The sequence below is a fragment of the Hypomesus transpacificus genome, chromosome 3 (assembly GCF_021917145.1).
Source record: "Hypomesus transpacificus isolate Combined female chromosome 3, fHypTra1, whole genome shotgun sequence".
Lineage (NCBI taxonomy): Eukaryota > Metazoa > Chordata > Actinopteri > Osmeriformes > Osmeridae > Hypomesus > Hypomesus transpacificus.
In genome coordinates this window covers 3,582,188-3,601,160 of record NC_061062.1, presented here as the reverse complement: position 1 = coordinate 3,601,160, position 18,973 = coordinate 3,582,188, and the positions used below count along the sequence as shown (strand labels likewise).

At 44.7% G+C, this 18,973-nt stretch overlaps 1 protein-coding gene across 1 annotated transcript in view; it reads right to left on the bottom strand.

The window, feature by feature from the left end:
* sptbn5 (spectrin, beta, non-erythrocytic 5) overlaps window positions 1-18,973 on the bottom strand; it is a 39,276-nt gene continuing 20,303 nt past the window's right edge. The window contains exons 40-70 of the mRNA XM_047052025.1: window positions 18,707-18,898; window positions 18,524-18,619; window positions 18,302-18,420; window positions 18,011-18,125; window positions 17,548-17,661; window positions 17,073-17,194; window positions 16,684-16,846; window positions 16,298-16,486; window positions 16,094-16,171; window positions 15,782-15,954; window positions 15,158-15,248; window positions 14,791-14,937; window positions 14,488-14,625; window positions 14,225-14,392; window positions 14,037-14,125; window positions 13,628-13,814; window positions 13,251-13,463; window positions 12,857-13,053; window positions 12,394-12,598; window positions 5,005-5,181; window positions 4,765-4,920; window positions 4,312-4,529; window positions 3,917-4,106; window positions 3,529-3,705; window positions 3,159-3,266; window positions 2,173-3,048; window positions 1,923-2,006; window positions 1,588-1,679; window positions 1,251-1,364; window positions 861-1,051; window positions 1-473 (exon numbers count right to left, since the gene is read on the bottom strand). Coding sequence (XP_046907981.1) covers window positions 328-473; window positions 861-1,051; window positions 1,251-1,364; window positions 1,588-1,679; window positions 1,923-2,006; window positions 2,173-3,048; window positions 3,159-3,266; window positions 3,529-3,705; window positions 3,917-4,106; window positions 4,312-4,529; window positions 4,765-4,920; window positions 5,005-5,181; window positions 12,394-12,598; window positions 12,857-13,053; window positions 13,251-13,463; window positions 13,628-13,814; window positions 14,037-14,125; window positions 14,225-14,392; window positions 14,488-14,625; window positions 14,791-14,937; window positions 15,158-15,248; window positions 15,782-15,954; window positions 16,094-16,171; window positions 16,298-16,486; window positions 16,684-16,846; window positions 17,073-17,194; window positions 17,548-17,661; window positions 18,011-18,125; window positions 18,302-18,420; window positions 18,524-18,619; window positions 18,707-18,898 — 5,325 coding nt within the window. The 3' untranslated portion in view covers window positions 1-327. The remainder of the gene's footprint in view (window positions 474-860; window positions 1,052-1,250; window positions 1,365-1,587; window positions 1,680-1,922; window positions 2,007-2,172; window positions 3,049-3,158; window positions 3,267-3,528; window positions 3,706-3,916; window positions 4,107-4,311; window positions 4,530-4,764; window positions 4,921-5,004; window positions 5,182-12,393; window positions 12,599-12,856; window positions 13,054-13,250; window positions 13,464-13,627; window positions 13,815-14,036; window positions 14,126-14,224; window positions 14,393-14,487; window positions 14,626-14,790; window positions 14,938-15,157; window positions 15,249-15,781; window positions 15,955-16,093; window positions 16,172-16,297; window positions 16,487-16,683; window positions 16,847-17,072; window positions 17,195-17,547; window positions 17,662-18,010; window positions 18,126-18,301; window positions 18,421-18,523; window positions 18,620-18,706; window positions 18,899-18,973) is intronic.

The following is an 18,973-nucleotide window of genomic DNA, read 5'->3' as shown; positions in this document are numbered from 1 at the left end:
ATGTACTGTAGACCTATGTGTAAATTAATACAAAAGTAATTTCAAGAATAAATATATTCACTGAACAAAAATGTTGGAAAGGCACATGCATGATCCCATGAGAAACAATCAGATAGATTGTTATAGTGAATGTATTTATGATGTTTTGATTTTGTACTGCTAAGATGATTCATACAGAATGAAATGTTGCTATACTACAGCAAGCCTCATTTAAACTTGGATTAAAAAACTACGACTAGATAAAAGATCAGAATAAGAACGAATGTAAAATGATTTAGTTGTGATGACCCGCTCCCTCTCTGGCTCAGAGTTCTCGGAGGCCTTTGGTCACTTTTTGAAGAGCTTCTGGAAAACACTCTTCCTGGGTTTGTCTGTGAACCCCGTCACGTCCTGGGCTTGGGGGGGAGGGGGCGGGGGATCTGAGGGGGGCTGGATCCTTTCCAGGCTCCTGTAACTTTTTAAGGTCACGCTCCCTGAAACGAGAGGACAAGATTTTTTTTTAAGCTATACAATTTGTAAACAGTTTTTGTCTCAACATACAGTACTGAGTACTGTGGATAAAAGTCTTTGGCACCTCAAGATCTTTTACATGAATATTGTTTTGAATTTTCGTTTTTTGGTCTTTTGTATTTGGCAGTAGTATAAAAGTGGAATGTTGAGAAAAGTTTTGTTTAGTCTTTTGCCTTCCTTATTTTTTAAGCATTCCTTAAGCATTTTTGCTTGACTTTTTTGTATTTATACTTTGTATATTTGTTCCGAAGACTGCACAGTACTGTACATCCTGAAACAAATACATCTGATGTATGACTGAAGACAACGGATGATACCCCACACTGCCCCCCTAACCCCAACACGTATACCTTTCTCTCTACTCTCCCCTCCTCCTGGATAGTGGTGTCTGTTGTAGTAGGTGTGGGGGGGCTTGGGTGGAGGCTCCCTGTCCTGGGAAGGCTCCATGTCACGGCCGTAGAAGCTGTCCTGTCCTCTGGAGGTCTGCCTCTCCGCTGCTTCAGTCACCAACCCAGACCTGATGTCGACAGCTGCCGACTTTCTGAACACAGCACACATCAACGTGGATGAGTGACGCTTTCAAAGAGTGACAGTGCATGGAACGTTTAAAGAGTTGATCTAAGCAAATTTGACTATTTCGTCCAAACAAACAGGTTTCAATAAATGACACTCCACAAAATCAAGACTTGCAAGCCCTTGGGTTCAGAGGGAGAACCCTTTCTGTGTCTTAGCAGTCTTACCCAGAATCCTCTGAGGAGCTGCCCGACTTGGTGCTGCTCTGCAGAGTCTCCACCCATCTCAGCTGCACCTCGCGGCTCGTCGCTGCAAACAGGTACTGACTCCCATCCTCCAGTCTGTAAGGACCACGTACACATCACAGTCACCCTCCCATATTTATCCTCATGTCAGATTCATCTGTCCTCTAATTCAATTACGAAGCATCATTCATAGACCATGTTTGTTTATTTGACCATCCTTGTATATTTTATTTCCTGACCAAACATCACTGGCCGTGGCCTTAAGGCCCACTGAGAATGTTACACAGAAGTGCTGATAGTTTAGAAGTGGCCCCCTTACATGAGCTTGAAGGTGTGGTCCTTCCTGCGGTAGAAGGTGTTCTCTTTACACACAGCTCCCACCAGGAGGATAGGCGGCCAGCGTGACGTCCTCTGCAACAGAAACAAGAGGTTCACATCCCGGTCTCTCTGGTTTACATCCCGGTCTCTCTGGTTTACATCCCGGTCTCTCTGGTTCACATCCCGGTCTCTCTGGTTCACATCCCGGTCTCTCTGGTTCACATCCCGGTCTCTCTGGTTCACATCCCGGTCTCTCTGGTTCACAGCCCGGTCTCTCTGGTTCACATCCCGGTCACTCTGAGGTAATAAAGTCTCGAGGAGTAGTCATGGACATACCTCTACAGCTGCTTCTCTGTCTTTGAACAGGTTGAGTGAGTCTCCCTCAATGGCTGCATACACGGACTCCCAGTGGTCCATTCCCTAGGTGCACACACACACACACAAACACACACACACACACACACACACAGAAATAATACCAAATTGATTAAATGATTACATTGTCAATGGGAAAAGGCTTGAATTCACAATTAGTTTTTCGAAAGCAAATCATTATTGTTCGATTAAGATTGAATCCATCTCTTACTTTCTGTTTCAGCTTGATCTCTAACATGCCATCCAGTTTGACAGGTGTTCCATCACTTTCATCAGATGTGGAGTTAGAGATGGTGATGGATTCTTCAGGCAGATCCAGGTCTGCTAGGGCAGTAGATTGCTCTCTGATTGGACTGGGCGGGGAGTTTGGGGATGAAGGCGTCTTCCTGGTTAGCAGAGAGGGGGAGTCAGGGGGTGTAGGCATTTCCCTGATTGGTGTCGGTGGGGAGTCAGCAGCATCCGACTTCCTGGTGCTTGGAGGAGAGTCGGCAGTCTGGTTCTGTAGCTGTCTGGGAGCCGAGGTGGGTATGCACACAGGTGGGGCAGGGGCAGGTTCAGAGGGAGGGACAAACTTCCTGTCTTTGAAGGAACCCCTGGGTTTGGGGCCAATAGAGGGTTTGGCTGGGCGCTGTTCCTCATGAGCCAGGCTGAGGGGGGTGGGGGAAGAAGCTGGGGAGTGGGACTGGGGAGGGGGTTCAGGGACTGTAGCGTGGGGTTCGGATGAGGTGAAGGGGGTCACAGAGGCCGGGCTGTGGTTGGTCCAGGTCCTAGGAGCAGGGGTGGGTTTGGGGCTGAACATTGGTCCACTGGAGATGATGTCTGGTTCCTCCTCTAGTCTCTCTCCTCCTTCTCCTCTCTCTGGACTCTCTCTTCTGTCTGACGTCTCTCTCTTCCCTCTCTCTGGTCGTTCTCCCAGGCCTGGCCTCTCTGGTGTTGTGCCACTGCCGGACGTGTTGACTGGGGCTTGAGAGAAAGTAACACGAGGGTTTTTAGGGTCGGACGGTTTCCTCTTCAAGGAGGACACTCTCATTGGCTTCTTTCTAGAATCCTCCTCATCGCCTTGGAGACCTAACAGCCTCTGTTCACGCTGAAACAAAAGATAACCGGGTTAGGACCTTGGCCGTGTACTGGCTACATGGATTAAGGGCTTGTGAAAGATAGCCTACCTGGGTTACAGGCTAGGTAGTGGTAGCCTACCTTTGTCCTCTTTTTCTGCAGGGCTGTGAAGCGATCACTCTGGGCCTGCATCATGGCCTCCAGATCCTCCTGTTTCTTCATGAGTTCCACGACGTCGGACACCGAATCCTGTCAAAGAGGAGAGCCTTCTGCTGAGCGACTGGAGAGAGGGTGCGTGTCCATCCCTAATGTCTGGGTACTACCACATTTTCACGTTTTCTACTCGTGTTAGGTCCACTAAAGTATGTCAGTTTAAGATTAGACATTTAATAAAAAGGTTACGGTTCAAATATGATTTAAAGGACAAGGTTATGGTTGTAAAAAAAAAAACTGAACAGAAGAGTTGCCGTCTTTTTGGACGTTCATCCATGCGTGTCTGCAGCCGTCGTACCCCGTAGTCCTTTGCCTTGAGGGTCGCCTCGTAGGTGGAGAGCCAGTGTTCCGCCTGCTCCATCTCTCTCTGGAGCTGCAGGACCTCCAGCTCCTCCTGGTACGCCACCCTGCGCTCCTCCCAAACCTCCGCAACCTGGGCCTGCAAGTCCTGCATCTCCCACACACGCTCCTCCAACTGCACACGCACAGGACGCTTGCATCATTACACATTATTCATTCAGCTTGGAACCGAAGAGACGTACAACAGTCTGCATCTACCAGCTACGTCCCGAAGTAACCACATCTCATCAGCTCGGCAGGAGAACGAGAATATATTTATGAACGAGTGGATGGATGGTTGAATGAAAGAATGGACCGATGGATGGAAAGATGGTTGTGTTTCATACCTCTTGGCACATAAAGCTGCCTTCCTCTGCCAGTCGTTTGCCTCTGTCTTTCATAGCCTGTGATTTGTAAGACTGCCTGTCAATCTGGACGTGGTATTCTTCGTGCTTCTTGATTAGTTGCTCCAGGTCTGCTCTCTCCCCTCCAAGCCCCTCCCCTCTGACCAGGGAAAGGGTCTCCTTCAGCCATGCCCTGGAAGACAGTCTTTTTTTCTAAACGTCTTCTTTCTAGAATGCTTGGAAGTTCACTCAGGTATAAAATAGTTTTTTTTTCTTCAAGACAAACCAGACATAAGTAACATCACCAAGCATTGAATACATCTTGTTTATCTTGGGGGGGAACAAATACACCTCAGTGACCTTCTTAGTTCACCAAAGTGGTTAAAAGAACCACCTACATGAGTTCTGTCCAGTCAGTGAGGTATCTCTGGACAGCCTCAGCCTGACCCAGCCTGGTCCTGCGCTGGCTGGCCTTGGCCTGAAGACTTGCCCAGTGAGCCTCCATTTCCTCAAGCCTCTCCCTCAGACTGGCCCCCACCTGGGGGTGTCGCCTGGCCAGAGCCCTGCCCTCCTCCTGGGTCCTGGACACTTTCCCCTCCATCACCTCCAGGTCCCTCTGAGGATCCACATGGATATTTGTTGATACATAATACAATGTGTTGATTTAGTTTAATTCATTCTTTTATTTTATTTTATTCATGAATTAAAACAACTCATTCCTTGAATTATTTCTCCATCCATATTTACAACTGTTAAAGGCCTGCTTCAGGCCACAATTTATCTTGGAAGCTACCCTTCCCCTTTTCAAGACTTTTATTTTGAAAAGCAAACCATTGGGGTCCATTCCTTACCTCCAGCCCCTCATGTTGTCGTATGAGCGCCTGGATTCCCAGCAGGTCGTGTTCGTGATCTTCCGAGTTCAGCACCACCTCTTTCTCACTCATCCAGCCCCTCAGCTCGTCCACATCATGGTCAAACTGGTGCACCTCCCTCGCTCCCCGCAGGTTCTGTTTGACACAGGAGAGAGAGCAGGTCAACGTGGCTGTTCAGGCACCATCATAACTCGAAGATCATCTATTAAAGTCGACTACCTGATCTCTGATCTTGATGGTGTGGTTGAGGTCATCCCACAGTCTGCTCAGGACTGCCTCTCTCTTCTGTCCTTCTGCAGATTTGACCTCTCGGCCAAGCTGCTGCACCGAGCCCAGTTTGCTGTGGCCCAAGGTGTTCACCTCCACCACAAAGTCCTCAAACTTCTTCTGAAGCACCTGGAGGATGTTGCCAAGAGTGAGTGAGTTAACGAGTGAGTTAACGAGTGAGTTAACGAGTGAGTTAACGAGTGAGTTAACGAGTGAGTTAACGAGTGAGTGAGTGAGTGAGAAAGAGTGTGAGCAAGCGAGAGAGAGAGAGCTAGTGACCTAGTGAATGATGTAATGGAAATGTTGGTCATATGCATAGATGTATGTGTATGAAATCTATAATCTTCTATGTTCATTGGTAAGAGACAGGAAGGGAAGGTAATTAAGTTGAGTTCAAAGGAATGTGAGGTGCTGATGGCTCTGTGGGCAGCTTGCCCTGGGGGATGGGTGAAGCATTTTATATGGCCTTCTGTCCTCTGGTTACTGTAAGGGGTCAATGAGACAGTTGCTCTGAACTTTGGCTAGAAGGACTGTGTCCTGTTTCATTGTTTGTGTTAATTAAAAGTATTGTTTGAAGATGGTCACACAAAGGACAGTTGACCATTTGACTGGTCAACCCCTGTGGCTTTATTATCTACTGCTCTGGGGAGAGCTGTGACATCAAAGAACAGTGAAACAATCGCTAGGGAGATGTATTGTTTCAAACTGTCACCAAGTTGAGTTGGCCAATCACGGAGTTTGTTTCATTGATTGATTGACCATATAGAATGCCATTTGATCTTAAGTTTATATAAGGCAGTGCATGAGTGCTGGCTGATCATCACTCTTGCGAACGATTTGTGGCTATCACACCCTTCGCCAAGACGGATCACAAAGTACTTTGTTTAAATCATATGTAATTGTATAGTCTAATAAATTGTATTAAAACCATATCCCTTGACTATTCAGATCGACACAGTGCCACTCGAATTCTTCCTTTACACTTGGTGCCGGAACTCGGAATCCTCGTCTGCTCAGCGTTTAACAGACTTCTCCCTCTGATGGCGATTTGATCAATCCGGCTGGAACAGCTGCCTTAACCTCCAAAATTTTTCGGAGACAGCGGGGCCGATTCTAGGGGAGTTTTACTGGTTACGCTGTTGCTGACGCGGGGTCTTAAAGAAACAGGTGAGATATTCTTTTTGGTCACTGTGTGATATTGAATTGTCTAAATATGGTTATAGGCTATTGTCAATAATTCGGTTAAAAGTTAGTAATTGGGCAGTGGTCTGAGGAACAGTGTCCTGTACGTGTGAGTCGTACGAATTAATGAGGTACGGTTGTTGAACCTATCTTTTACGTGAGAGTCGTAAAAAACAAATCTGCAGAGTGTGTCGACGGACATACATAGAGGTCGTGTGTTTGACGAAACAACACAGAGGGAGAAAAAATTCACATGTGATATCGTGTTATGTGTTTCTTGGAGACCCTAAGGATTAGAATATGTTGGATTGGTGATAGTTTGAGAAGTTGTATTGGCAATTGTGGTCATAACAGTTCTTATGTATTACTAAGGCGTTACATGATTCTAAGTCCAGAAGAGAAGTGGAAAAGTATACTTGTGAGAACCGGTAACCAGCTGAGTTAAAAATAAAAAAAAAGATAAAGAAAAGAAGTTAGGAAGTAGGTATAGGCCTATGAAATTTCAAAGTGAGTTTGTAAACGCGCGTGTTCATTTTTGTTTTACTTGCAAGTTATGTTTTTTGAGGTTAAAAGAAGTATGGGTAGTAATTAATGGTGTCAACGTAAAAGCTATATCTACAAATTACAAAAATCAAAATTTTAAATTCTTTTTATTTTGGTTTGAACGTTTGTAATTTACGATTGTAGGCTATTCGGTAAGGGTATATGTTCATTGACAAGTTGTGAAATCGGAATTTGAGAGTAAAAAAAAAAAAAAAGAAAGGAAGGGTGTAATTGTGTCTTTATGTTCCTTCGTTGGTTATTGTTGGTTCAATGTGTTCAAATATGGATTGTAATTCGAAAATGAATAGGGCTAAAGATTGGTCTGGAGGCAGAATTAACCTGTCCAAACATCGATTACATAAAGCAAAAGTATGGTAACGATAGTTTATTGCAAATGCAAATATGGATTGATATATGTGGATTTCGGAGTGTGGGTTCATTTTGTTGTGAAATTATGAAAAGCTTGTGCAGAGAGAAATTGTTACACGATTTGGAAAATAATAGATGTTAGCTTGGTTGGATGGCTTTTCAGAATTGGATGGAGGTAGGTAGAGTCAAAGAGAAATAGATATTAGAACAGATAGTGTGGGGAAATTTTCATCTATTTCCACACAGATTCACGATTCAAATTGTATGGCTGTTCCGCAGACAAACTTTGCGGTGAGTATTCATCCGTAGCCCGTAGTGGTTAGCGGGTGGATGCGCAGGCGCATTAGGTCTTGCTGGCTAAGCGAGAAGAAACTGAGGTCAGACGTTTGTCTTACGACTGAAGTGTTTTCTGACAGACTGTTGTCTAAGATAAGTCAAGAAAGCAGGATCCTGGAATTTGTTTATAGATTTGCTTTGGATTCCCGCAAATATTGCGGCTTGTGCTTTGACTTGCACTATTGCACTATTGCCTATTATTCAAAAGAAGGAGAAGTTAAAGTCCCCTCCGGTACAAAAGGGTTTGAGTCCCTGAACGAGTTTAAGAATGTTATAGGCTTGGGTGGCAATGCTTCTGTCTCGAGGGACAGCACTGAGTTACGATTCATCAAAGTGAATGCAGAACATGTTTAAATGTGGTTGGAAAACATGTAGGAAAGTCGAAGACACAAAGTTAGGCCAACACGATTGGATAGGAATGGTCAATCTATGTTGAGCACAAAATGTGTGGTTTGATTGGGTGTATTGAGCATTATGGACGTGAATGTACGGAGATGTGTCATCACTGTTGAAAGTTTTCTGGAAATTGGGGGCAAACTCGCAAATTCTTGCCGAACTGGTGACGAAGGCTACTATGTTGACACACGTACACAGATGAAACACTTGGGAGAGACTTTGTTATATTCTCTTCAGATTCTTATGGATGTTTATCGGTTATGACATCGTTGGTAGAGGAGTGACGATTGACTTGTTATATTGTTTTACAACTGTGTGTTAACCGATATTTGATGTTAGATTTTACATCTGTCTGATTTGTTTTGAGGATGGAGACATCTGTGTTTTTGAAAATGCTAATGCTAATTCTTTGGCTGAATTCTCCATTTGAAAAGAGGCGCATGCGCTTGAGTCTAGCGGCTCATTCTGCGTGCAGTGGCCCACAACATCATGAGTGATAAAAAAAAAAAGAGAAAACAAAAAATACACTCATCTGAAAGAGAATTTGACGTTGAAAATAGAAATGTATTGGTTTGAAACACATGTGTGTTTCTGTTTCTTTGTCAAAGTTAAGAAAATATTGTGAGTTGGCATACTTTTGATTTGGAAATCATGTACAGACCGAGTTTATCTTATGAGCTTGATTCGATATTGGATTAGTAGGCTATGGCGCTGCTAAATTTCGGTTCTTGGGTCAGATAATTGGTAAAGGCCAGTTTTGGCAACGAAAGCGATATTCATTTGAAGAATTGCAATCCAAGGTTATTGAAACGTTTATAGAGTTTTTGTGTGTGCAAACGGAAATTTCAGTTTATGTTGTTAAAGGAATGTTTTTTGTTTAGGCCTACGTATTGAATTTATCTGGAAATGTTGCTTCGGTTTTGTGTTGTGTGAATGAGGTTACTGTAATATCTACGTTTGATTGTAACATGTGCGTACTAGATATCCATTGACATGGAAGCAATTGATGGTTTTTATTTTCATTTGTGTGGGAAGTTCACAGATGTGATGGTTTTGAAATGAGAAAGAGAAAATTATTACAATGTACTTTTGTTTGAGTTTGATTGTAATGTGGTTTTAAGTTTTATTTGGGTGTTTTCTCAGAGCCTGTCACAAGGTTTGGGATGAACAGTTAGGCTGTGATGAGGATGTTTTATTGTGGTATTGATGCATGAAGAGGGTTATTATAACTTTTGGGTTTGAATTGATTTGGGAAGACTCATTATGTCTGATAAATTGTGGTTTTGATGGTTTGTGCTAATTAGCCTGTTTTGGACTGCAGCCAAAGCAAGTTATGAAGCTCTACCTATCTAACCTATGTAGAAATATACAGGGGGTATAAGTTTGGCTAAGATTTATGTTTCATTTTGGAATCATGCAGATTAAATTCTGATTTGGGGTAGTGGATGGTTTTCCTAATGTCTTGGACAAAGAGAGATTTGATTTGGTGAATTTAAATACAGAAAAATAGAAGAGAATCTCAAATATAAAGGTAGTAATTTGAACGGTTCCTAAAGTGTTTTTAAGAAAAGATAATAAGAGATTAAAAGTTGAGGTTATTTTTAATTTGGTTGTTTTTTAAAATAGTTTGATTCTCTAAAGATTGGTTCAAAAGTTGGTTGCTTCAGTGTAAGCTTGTCAATTCATAAAAGGGAAAAGAGTTAAACACATTAGCTGATGGTTAAATACATCATTGGTGTTACATATGGATTTGGGAAAGGTATGGAAACAGGGAGTTTCTTATTTTCACCTGTAGAACAACTTGCTGTATGCAAATGTGGGGTTCACTCTAACAATGATGATTATTTCACAGAGAAATGCTAGTGCTGAAACTAGCTGGAGCAGTTTCTATACTACCTGCAAGCAATGATGAACTAACTAGAATATGTTTTTGATGTTGACATATGTTTACAGGAAGTGCTGAGATGGTGTTGCCATGTTCTGATAAGCTTAACTTAACAAATTTGGGTCTACAGGAGTCTTTCGAGAAATTGTTGTGTGACTTTGTTAGAATATTTGTCACAGATTCTTTAAGGGAAGCGCAGGCTTCTTAGAGAGGAAGAGATGACGTTTAGTAATTTATGACTGACTGATGACTGACTGATCCAAACAGAAAGTGACTATGGGGGTTTTATGACTTTAGTGTCAGAAGTTTGGCTCTGTGGTAAGATTGTGGGGGTTTGATGAAATACTGCTAAGTTGAAAATGTTTGACTGTATTTAACCCAGAGTGAGAATTGTGTTTTGTTTGAGTATATTTAACAAGAATTACAGAATGCAGCAGACGGATGGAGAAAGGAATGGTGGAATGGAGATTTGGACTAATCCACAAGAAAATGCATTTTGGAAAAAGGAAGGATATGAGAATGAAATGGAGGTTGTATGGTCTGCATAACACATTTATCTTGAGATTTTGCTCAGTTAACACATGGAAAGATCATGCCTCTACAGTTTGTGTGATATATTAATTTTAACAGACATGGGGATTTGTAATGAATGCATATTCATTTTGTTAGACTCATATGTGGAACAAGTAATATGGGAAAGGGAATTTAACACGTTAAGCTTCACGTTTAAGGTTAGAGAAACTATTTGATTATTGATAGGAGTTTTTTAGAGTTACATTTTGGAGAAGTGATACTGTTTCATGATTGTTGATGATTGATAGAAGAAGTTGTTGGAAGAAGTTTTAGACATTTCAGGCAGATTTGGGCTCAGTGGTCAAGCTTTTGGTAATTTAGATTATTCTTCAATTAGATTTTTCTTTTCTTTGAGGATATATAATGATAATGGGTCACACTTGGTTAAGGAAGTTATTTTTGGAGTTGATAGGAGTCAACATTGTGTCAATTACTTCAGTTGAATGAGAAAATGGGATCTTGAAGATGAAGTCGGACGACAAGAAGTCAGTTAACTTTTTAACTGACCTTTGTGAGTGTGCTTGTTTATCACTGTGCAACCCTTTGTAGTGTACTTTGTGTGAGATTCACAGGCAGGTGGAGGTTATTCTTCTTCCGGTGACTGGACCGCTGCATGATTTGATACCAGGGGACTGGATCGTGGTGAAGGACCTGAAACGCAAGTCCTGGTACCATACCAGATTCTCCTGACGACTAATTCGGCGGTTAGGGTCGAGGGGAGAGCAACGTGGATACACGCTAACCATGGCGAGCGTGCGCCTTGCCTGGAGACGGAAGGAGAGGATGCGCGTTCTGCGTAGTACCAAGGAAAACTCAGAGTCTGTGCGCATAGTGCAGTTCTTTGAAAGTTGCTGTGAGCAATTTGATCGTCGTTTGCAATTGGTTTGACTAGACTACACTGCCTGAAAGAAGATTGCCTATAGCCAACTGAAGATGGAAGAAGAGGTCAATGTGAATGATAGTATGAAATCAGATTTACAGAAGAAGATATTAATGTGTTTGCTTCTGATGTTCTAAATATAAGGGTATGTTTAGATTGATGGGAATACATTTGCTTTGTGTATGTTTGTATTCGGTATGGATGTTTTTTACTGAGTTGCATTGCATACTTCTTTTGATGTTGATTTTTATTTTTCTCAATGCACTGTTTGAATTATGGTGTTGTTTAAAAAAAAAAAGAATGGAAATGTAATGGAAATGTTGGTCATATGCATAGATGTATGTGTATGAAATCTATAATCTTCTATGTTCATTGGTAAGAGACAGGAAGGGAAGGTAATTAAGTTGAGTTCAAAGGAATGTGAGGTGCTGATGGCTCTGTGGGCAGCTTGCCCTGGGGGATGGGTGAAGCATTTTATATGGCCTTCTGTCCTCTGGTTACTGTAAGGGGTCAATGAGACAGTTGCTCTGAACTTTGGCTAGAAGGACTGTGTCCTGTTTCATTGTTTGTGTTAATTAAAAGTATTGTTTGAAGATGGTCACACAAAGGACAGTTGACCATTTGACTGGTCAACCCCTGTGGCTTTATTATCTACTGCTCTGGGGAGAGCTGTGACATCAAAGAACAGTGAAACAATCGCTAGGGAGATGTATTGTTTCAAACTGTCACCAAGTTGAGTTGGCCAATCACGGAGTTTGTTTCATTGATTGATTGACCATATAGAATGCCATTTGATCTTAAGTTTATATAAGGCAGTGCATGAGTGCTGGCTGATCATCACTCTTGCGAACGATTTGTGGCTATCACACCCTTCGCCAAGACGGATCACAAAGTACTTTGTTTAAATCATATGTAATTGTATAGTCTAATAAATTGTATTAAAACCATATCCCTTGACTATTCAGATCGACACAGTGCCACTCGAATTCTTCCTTTACAATGAGCAAGTGAATAAACGAGAGTACGTGAGTGAGTGAGTGAGTGAGTGAGTGAGTGAGTGAGAGAGTGAGTGAGTGGGTGAGTCAGTGAGTGAGTGAGTGAGTGAGTGAGTGAGTGAGTGAGTGGGTGAGTCAGTGAGTGAGCGAGTGAATGAGTGAGCTCACAGCATCCGTCCTACCTCCACATCCTCCAAGTCCTGTCCATATTCCTCAGACTGGGCGACAGACTGGTGGGAGCTGAGCCAGGTCTGCAGCTCCCCGGCTTCTCTCTCAAACACGTACAGGCTTAGCTGGTCCTCCAAAGCTGAGCGCCGCGAGGCAGACAGCCGAAGAACACTCTCGTACTGGTTCATCATGTCTGGCAGGCTCTTACTCACCAGATGGCTGGAAGGATACACAGAGAAGTGTAATACTGTTCAGTCACAGAAAGACTAGACCAGATGTGTGTGAGATTGTGAGTCAAATCTGGGTTAATTACTATTTGTAAATACTGTCAAATACTTGGGTGCATCGGATTTGTTTTACCCACTGAAATGGATCAACGACGTGACAGCTGTGAGCCACATTTCAGCACAAACCTGCATGTCACTAATCCCGGTGGTCAACTCAAGGATGTTACTGTGCTTGTGTGTGTCTGTCTACCTCATGGGGTGTCCACAGTGCTCCAGCTTGGCCCCCATCTCCTGAAGGGCGTCCACAGTCTCCCTCTGGTGGTCCAGATCCAGGTCTACAGAGTCCAGCTTCTTCAGGAGGATCTCCGTGGCCTCCTCACTCTTCCCATAGTCTCTGGACTCCAGCACAGGCTTCTGCTCATCCATCCACAGCTCCAGCTCTGACACCTGCACGTGGATGAAGCACGGAGCAAAAGGAGCAAAAGGAGAAGATGGTGGATTTTGTGGTTGTAGAAATGTTTTATAGATTGTTGCCATTCTTGTTTGTTCCTATACCAAGGGATACTTTGAGGAATAACTGACAGTAGTTTAAATGATGACGTTGATATATCAGTTTAGGCCTGGACTCAAAGCACAATGGCTACCTCAGATAAGAAAATCTGTATCTTCAAGGCGTCCTGCAAGAGACGACCCTTGTTTTCCGACTCTCTCTTCAGGTCTTCGAAGATCCTTTTCAGTTCGGCCAAGCGCTCGCTGATCTCATGGGAGGCAAAATGGCGTCCGCGAACCAGATTCTGCCCTGCCTCCTGAACCGCCTGGACCAATGGGGTGCGACTTGTGATTTCCTGCATCACGACCTGTTGAAAAGAGGATGAATCAACACACCTGTTACCGTCTCATGAAAAACAGACCGATGTACATCTTTCACTCTTCCAAGAAGCAGGGGACGAACACAAATCCAGTAGCTGATTTCGATCGCAGCCGTGGGAATAAAGCAGGCCTGCCGCTGTGTCATGCTGACCTGGTGTTTCTTGACCATGGCCTGTGTGCTGGACAGAGTGGAACCCCAGTCTCTGGCGAAGGCATAGGGCAGCTTGTCCTGCACCCATAACAGCTCATCCTCCATGTCTCTGTAGAACTGGAACAGCAGCTGCCAGGACTCCAGGGTCTCCCTGCGACTCTGCAGGGGCTCCGCCAGCCCGTTGTATCTGTTGAGAAGAAGAGGGAACGAGCTGTTACTGTCTCACGAAGAAAAAACCGACACACCTCTTGGCTCTGGCGACAAGCACCGAAATAGCATTCAGTTTTGAGCACAGTCTCGGGAGAAAGGAAGCATATGTTGAAGAGATGTCTTTGAGGTTCTGAATGAATGAGACAACACATTGACCAGAATGTGAGACTCTCGTGATAGAGGATGTGTCTGCTGTCACCTGTTGACGATTTCTCTGACTCGGGGATGAATCTCCTCTGCCAGGAAATTCCCCTGAGAGCTGAAGTCCTTGGCTGTAGCCATGAGGCCCTGGATGAGAATCATTTTATTATTAGAGCGGATATTCAGATCTCAAGCCTTCTTGACCTCCTTTTGTCACCTTACACCTCTTTCACCACTTCCTCCTACCTGTATTCTCTCCTGGTGTCCATCCACAACCTCCTCCAATCCCTGCAGAGACTTCAGCAGACGACTTACAGACTGCAGGTCAGTTCCACAGTCCTGAACGGTCAACTCCTTCTCTACTGACCCCACCCACTGCTCCATATCCTCCAGGGAGCGCTGGAACTGTAACGCCTGGGCAGCAGAAGCAACTTTCAGCTTGTGTAGGACTGTGCATGTGTATTCTTTAATGTGTGGGTGAGATTGTACAAACATCTATTCCTGTGTACCTGGTAGGCTTGCTGCAGACGTGCTTCCTTCTCTTTGCAGTTGTTGAGGAGCTGTTCCCATGTGTCTCTGAGGTCCTTCAGCCAGGGTTTGATTTTTCCAGGGGCGTAGTGGCCTGCCGAAATCATCCTCTCACCCTCCTGCAGAACCGTCACAGGGGTCAGTTCCATAACATCGCATCAATTCAACCATGAATACCAAAGCATTGCGCTTTGATCTGAAAGATAAGTATGGAACCAATCGCAAGCCACCTGACCTAGAAGCCAGTCTAAACTGGTTGAATAAAGATCTCATTAGAAAACAACCTTGATGAGAACATCCACTCTGTTGCGATTAGCCAGGATCTCAGCCTCGAAGCTGTGGTGCTTGAGGAGCTTCGCCTGGAGGTTAAAGGGCTCCTTCCAGCTCTCATCCAAGGCGACCGCGTTACGCTCATTCAACCATGAGCACACCTTCAGAGAGCAGGTAGTCATTATAGTTATTACATTTAATTCATTTAGCAGACGCTTTTATCCAAGGTGGTACACATACGTAGCTTTCATTCAGAAGATACGGAGCAAAGATATCCGAAGAGGGAGAGGAACGGCATATAAACTAAACGAAAGGAACATAAACTCCTGGGCCGAACTTTGAACGGATCCAGATGAATGTCAAATCAGTTGGCTTCTGTACCTCGTATGTGTTAGCCAGGAACTTCTGGAGCTGCAGAGATTCCTCCAGAAACTTCCGCCGCCTCCTACTCATCTCTAACAGCTTGTCCTTTCTAGGGAGACAGAAAACATGGAACTACACGCAACACAACACATAGTTGTAGTATATCACCACACATAGTATACATATATATTGTTGTTTAGTTGTGTTGTGATATGAAATATGTCAACTTTTTCACAGGCCACACATAACAAATCTGAAAATTTTCATCACAAATATCAGCAACCAAGTAAACAACAACAACATTGTGCCTTATAATCCCTGTGTTGTTCACATCCACAGTCCACCTATCAGCATCCTCCTGCTCTTCAATGTTCTGCTACCTCTACAGCCTTGTCACCTGGTGATGACGGCCCTGCTCTACAGCCTTGTCACCTGGTGATGATGGCCCTGCTCTACAGCCTTGTCACCTGGTGATGACGGCCCTGCTCTACAGCCTTGTCACCTGGTGATGACTGCCCTGCTCTACAGCCTTGTCACCTGGTGATGACGGCCCTGCTCTACAGCCTTGTCACCTGGTGATGACGGCCCTGCTCTACAGCCTTGTCACCTGGTGTGGACTGCCCTGCTCTACAGCCTTGTCACCTGGTGTGGACGGCCCTGCTTTTGCTATTGATGTTGTCAGCGTCGTAGTGTCTCTGTTGGGTCAGTTGCTGGGCCTGCCTCTCCACCTCCTCCACCTGCTCCAGCTGGGCATCTAGCGTGGTCTCAAACAGCGCCTGCTTCCTCTGCAGGGTCTCCACATCCGACAAGGAACTCTACACGTGCAAGCACACACACACAGACACACAGGGCAGCCTGTCAAAATTCTCTGTACACAGGTCAGCCAAACAAGTAGGCCAAGCAGTCAGACAGGAAGTGACACAGCAGCCAGTTTAAGGGACTCAGAGTTCCTACCCCCAGGTCCTCGTTAGCCAGGAAGGCCTCCTTGCTGCTAAGCCAGCTCTCACTCTGCTCCACGTAGCCCAAGAACAACTGGGGACAGAGAGATTCAGCAAAGCAGAAAGAAAGACGGCGCATGTTTAGCAATTCTACAGTCAACCAAGTGCAAACATAACACAGGCTTTGTGTGTGTGCGTGTGGGTGTGTTGTGTGTCATACCTGCAGTCTCAGGGCTTGGTCCAGGATTGTATTCCTTTTCTGCCAAGCCTGGTTCAGTCCAAATTTGGCCTCCTCAAGCTTGCTTAGAGACTTCTTGATGTCTGCAGAGCAGCTGTGTCCAGACTTCACCAGACTCTGACCAAAGTCCCTGACCGCGTCAATGCGCTCCGCACGCGCATCGATCTCCGTCTAGGAATACACACACACACTTCATCAATGTCTGATGCTTTCATTTGCTGGCTGTAAACTTACATGACCGAATCATACATGAGGATGTTCTATTAAATGTAACTGTATCTGGTGTATAGCTGAGGGTGATAGCCCCTGTGATTGTTTGCTGGCTTGGACAGGGGAAAGGCGACTGGGGACAGGGGTCGACTTTATACCTTCCAGTCCTGGTGCTCCACTATGAGTCTCTCTGCCTCAGCCTTGCTTTTGGGAAGACCCTTGTCTCCCATCTCTGCACTCTGTTTGACGTTCCAGTCCAGCAGGAGGCGCTGGTTAGCCTTGAACAGCTGCAGCTGGTGAGCATCCTGCAGCTTTTCCTTCCTAAAAGGACATCAGTTCCTTAATGACATAATTTCCTGTCAGCCTTACAATGTATTTTTTTTATATCACCAATCAACCTTCTCCCGTCCACATCTCAATCCAGAATGGCAAATAAAAGACCAGTATGTAAGGGTATCTTTGCCATTTTGCACTCATAGAAAGTTTTATAAACACTGTAATAACGTGCCTTAGAAGCTAATAGTTGCCAGGTAAGGACTCCTCTGACCTGAGTTTGACCTCCTTCTCCAGCGTCACCAGAGTCGTTTTGACCTCTCTCTGCTTTTTACTCAGCTTGTCAGACAGCACAGACTTGCCCTTCAGACTGTCTGATGACTCTTTATCCAAGACCTAATGGAACAACGGTTTAACAGTGGTGCAATATCATTTAATACACCTATTAATTTCAGTTATAACCGCAATATAATAATATGTATGATAATACTTGTGTAAGAGTGGTTTTATAGGAGTTCACAAGTGATTAGATATACACAGATTTACTGTTTACTGCAGTTTGAGGGTCCGTGTTTGGATGGTTTAGTGACAAACATCATCGTATGTAAAGCAAGCTCATCTGAACACTTCCATCACTGCCATGAACAGCAGCTGCTACCATGGGAAAATGTGTCCAAACTTTTGACTGGTACTGTTGGAACAACTGTGATGATTTGACTGTGATGTGCGGGACAGGGGTTCTTCCTCACCTTCCCCCTCTCCTGAATGACTCCAGCTTCCCTCCCCGTCTCCTCGTGGCGTCTGATCAGGTTCTCAACACTCTCCACGTCCCAGCCACAGTCCTGGCCCTGCAGCAGGTGCATCTGAAGAACACACCACCACAAGAGGGAGTGAACAAGCATGCACTGGAGTATACTGTTGTTTGTCCATCATTCCTGGAAGCTGAGTTGCGGTTACTTTGAGATGTGGCCCACGAATATAGATTGTACCTTGCCTCTGACCCGTGGAACTTTGCCTTATGCTATTGTTTTATCTTATGCTGCATTTTGCTTTGGATAAAAGTATCACCTAAATTAATACGATGTAATGTACAAATTTAACAACCATGTACACGTTTTAATGATGAAGGCAGCCTTGGTCAAGGCACATCGCTGTGGTCTACCAGCGGTTAAACCATCGTTCAAAACAGATGAAACCTTCCTGGCACCAAACCTTCTCATTGGCTCGCTCCCTAACTTCATCCAGCTCTCTGATGAGGGAGTGGATCTCCAGCGCCCCTTCCAGCTTCTTCTTGTAGCTGCTCAGGTTCACATGGAATTTGCTCCACCTGATGTAGGTAAAGTAGCAGGTTGGAAAGAAAACAAGATGAGGGAGTCGGAGGTTGTGTTTGGCAGCAGTTCCTCTATCGTTGACCGTCTACGATGCCTACCTGGCGCTGACAAAGACTTGCACTGTCCCTATACTGTATAAATAGCATCCATTATGGGTAGATGGTGTATCTACCTGTCGTTGAGCCCTTTTCTCTTCTGTTTGACGGTGTCCAGGTCGTCACTGTTCTGTCTCTCCAGCCGAGCAGCCAGACTGTTGATGGCCTTAATGTGAGCGTCGTCAACAGTCACATCCTGAAGATAGACAGCAGGAGATGAACTCCAGTCAAGTTCAGCAGCTACATCACATGCAGAGCACGGACAGAGTAACGATAACACACATTGCCTCCATACTTACCCTGGACCCTGACCCTCTGAACTCATTGAGTTTTTTCAGCAGCTGGAGTCCATGTTCGTAGTCCTCGCCCACGTCTCCTACGTTGATCATCACCTCCTGGCAACAGCAAACAGAATAGGAGTCAGCTCCCATCCAACAACATACAGAATCTCCTCCTTTATTTCTCCTGTACCTCCTCCATACCTTCTGCCTGATCCAGACCTCCACCTGCTCCACCTTCTGAAGGAACTCCAGGAAGTCTCTGTTGTCTTCTAGGACTTTCCCCCTGGCCACCACGGCCATCTTCAGCTCCTCCCAGTGGTGATTCAGAGCCACCATGCTTGCACGGACATCTTTCGACCTGGGGTGACGCAGTGACAGCAACTCCTCGCCAGCCTATCCCAGCCAGGGGTGTAAAGATCAGATACTGATTGGCCGATACAGTCATGTGACTTTATACATATGATAGCT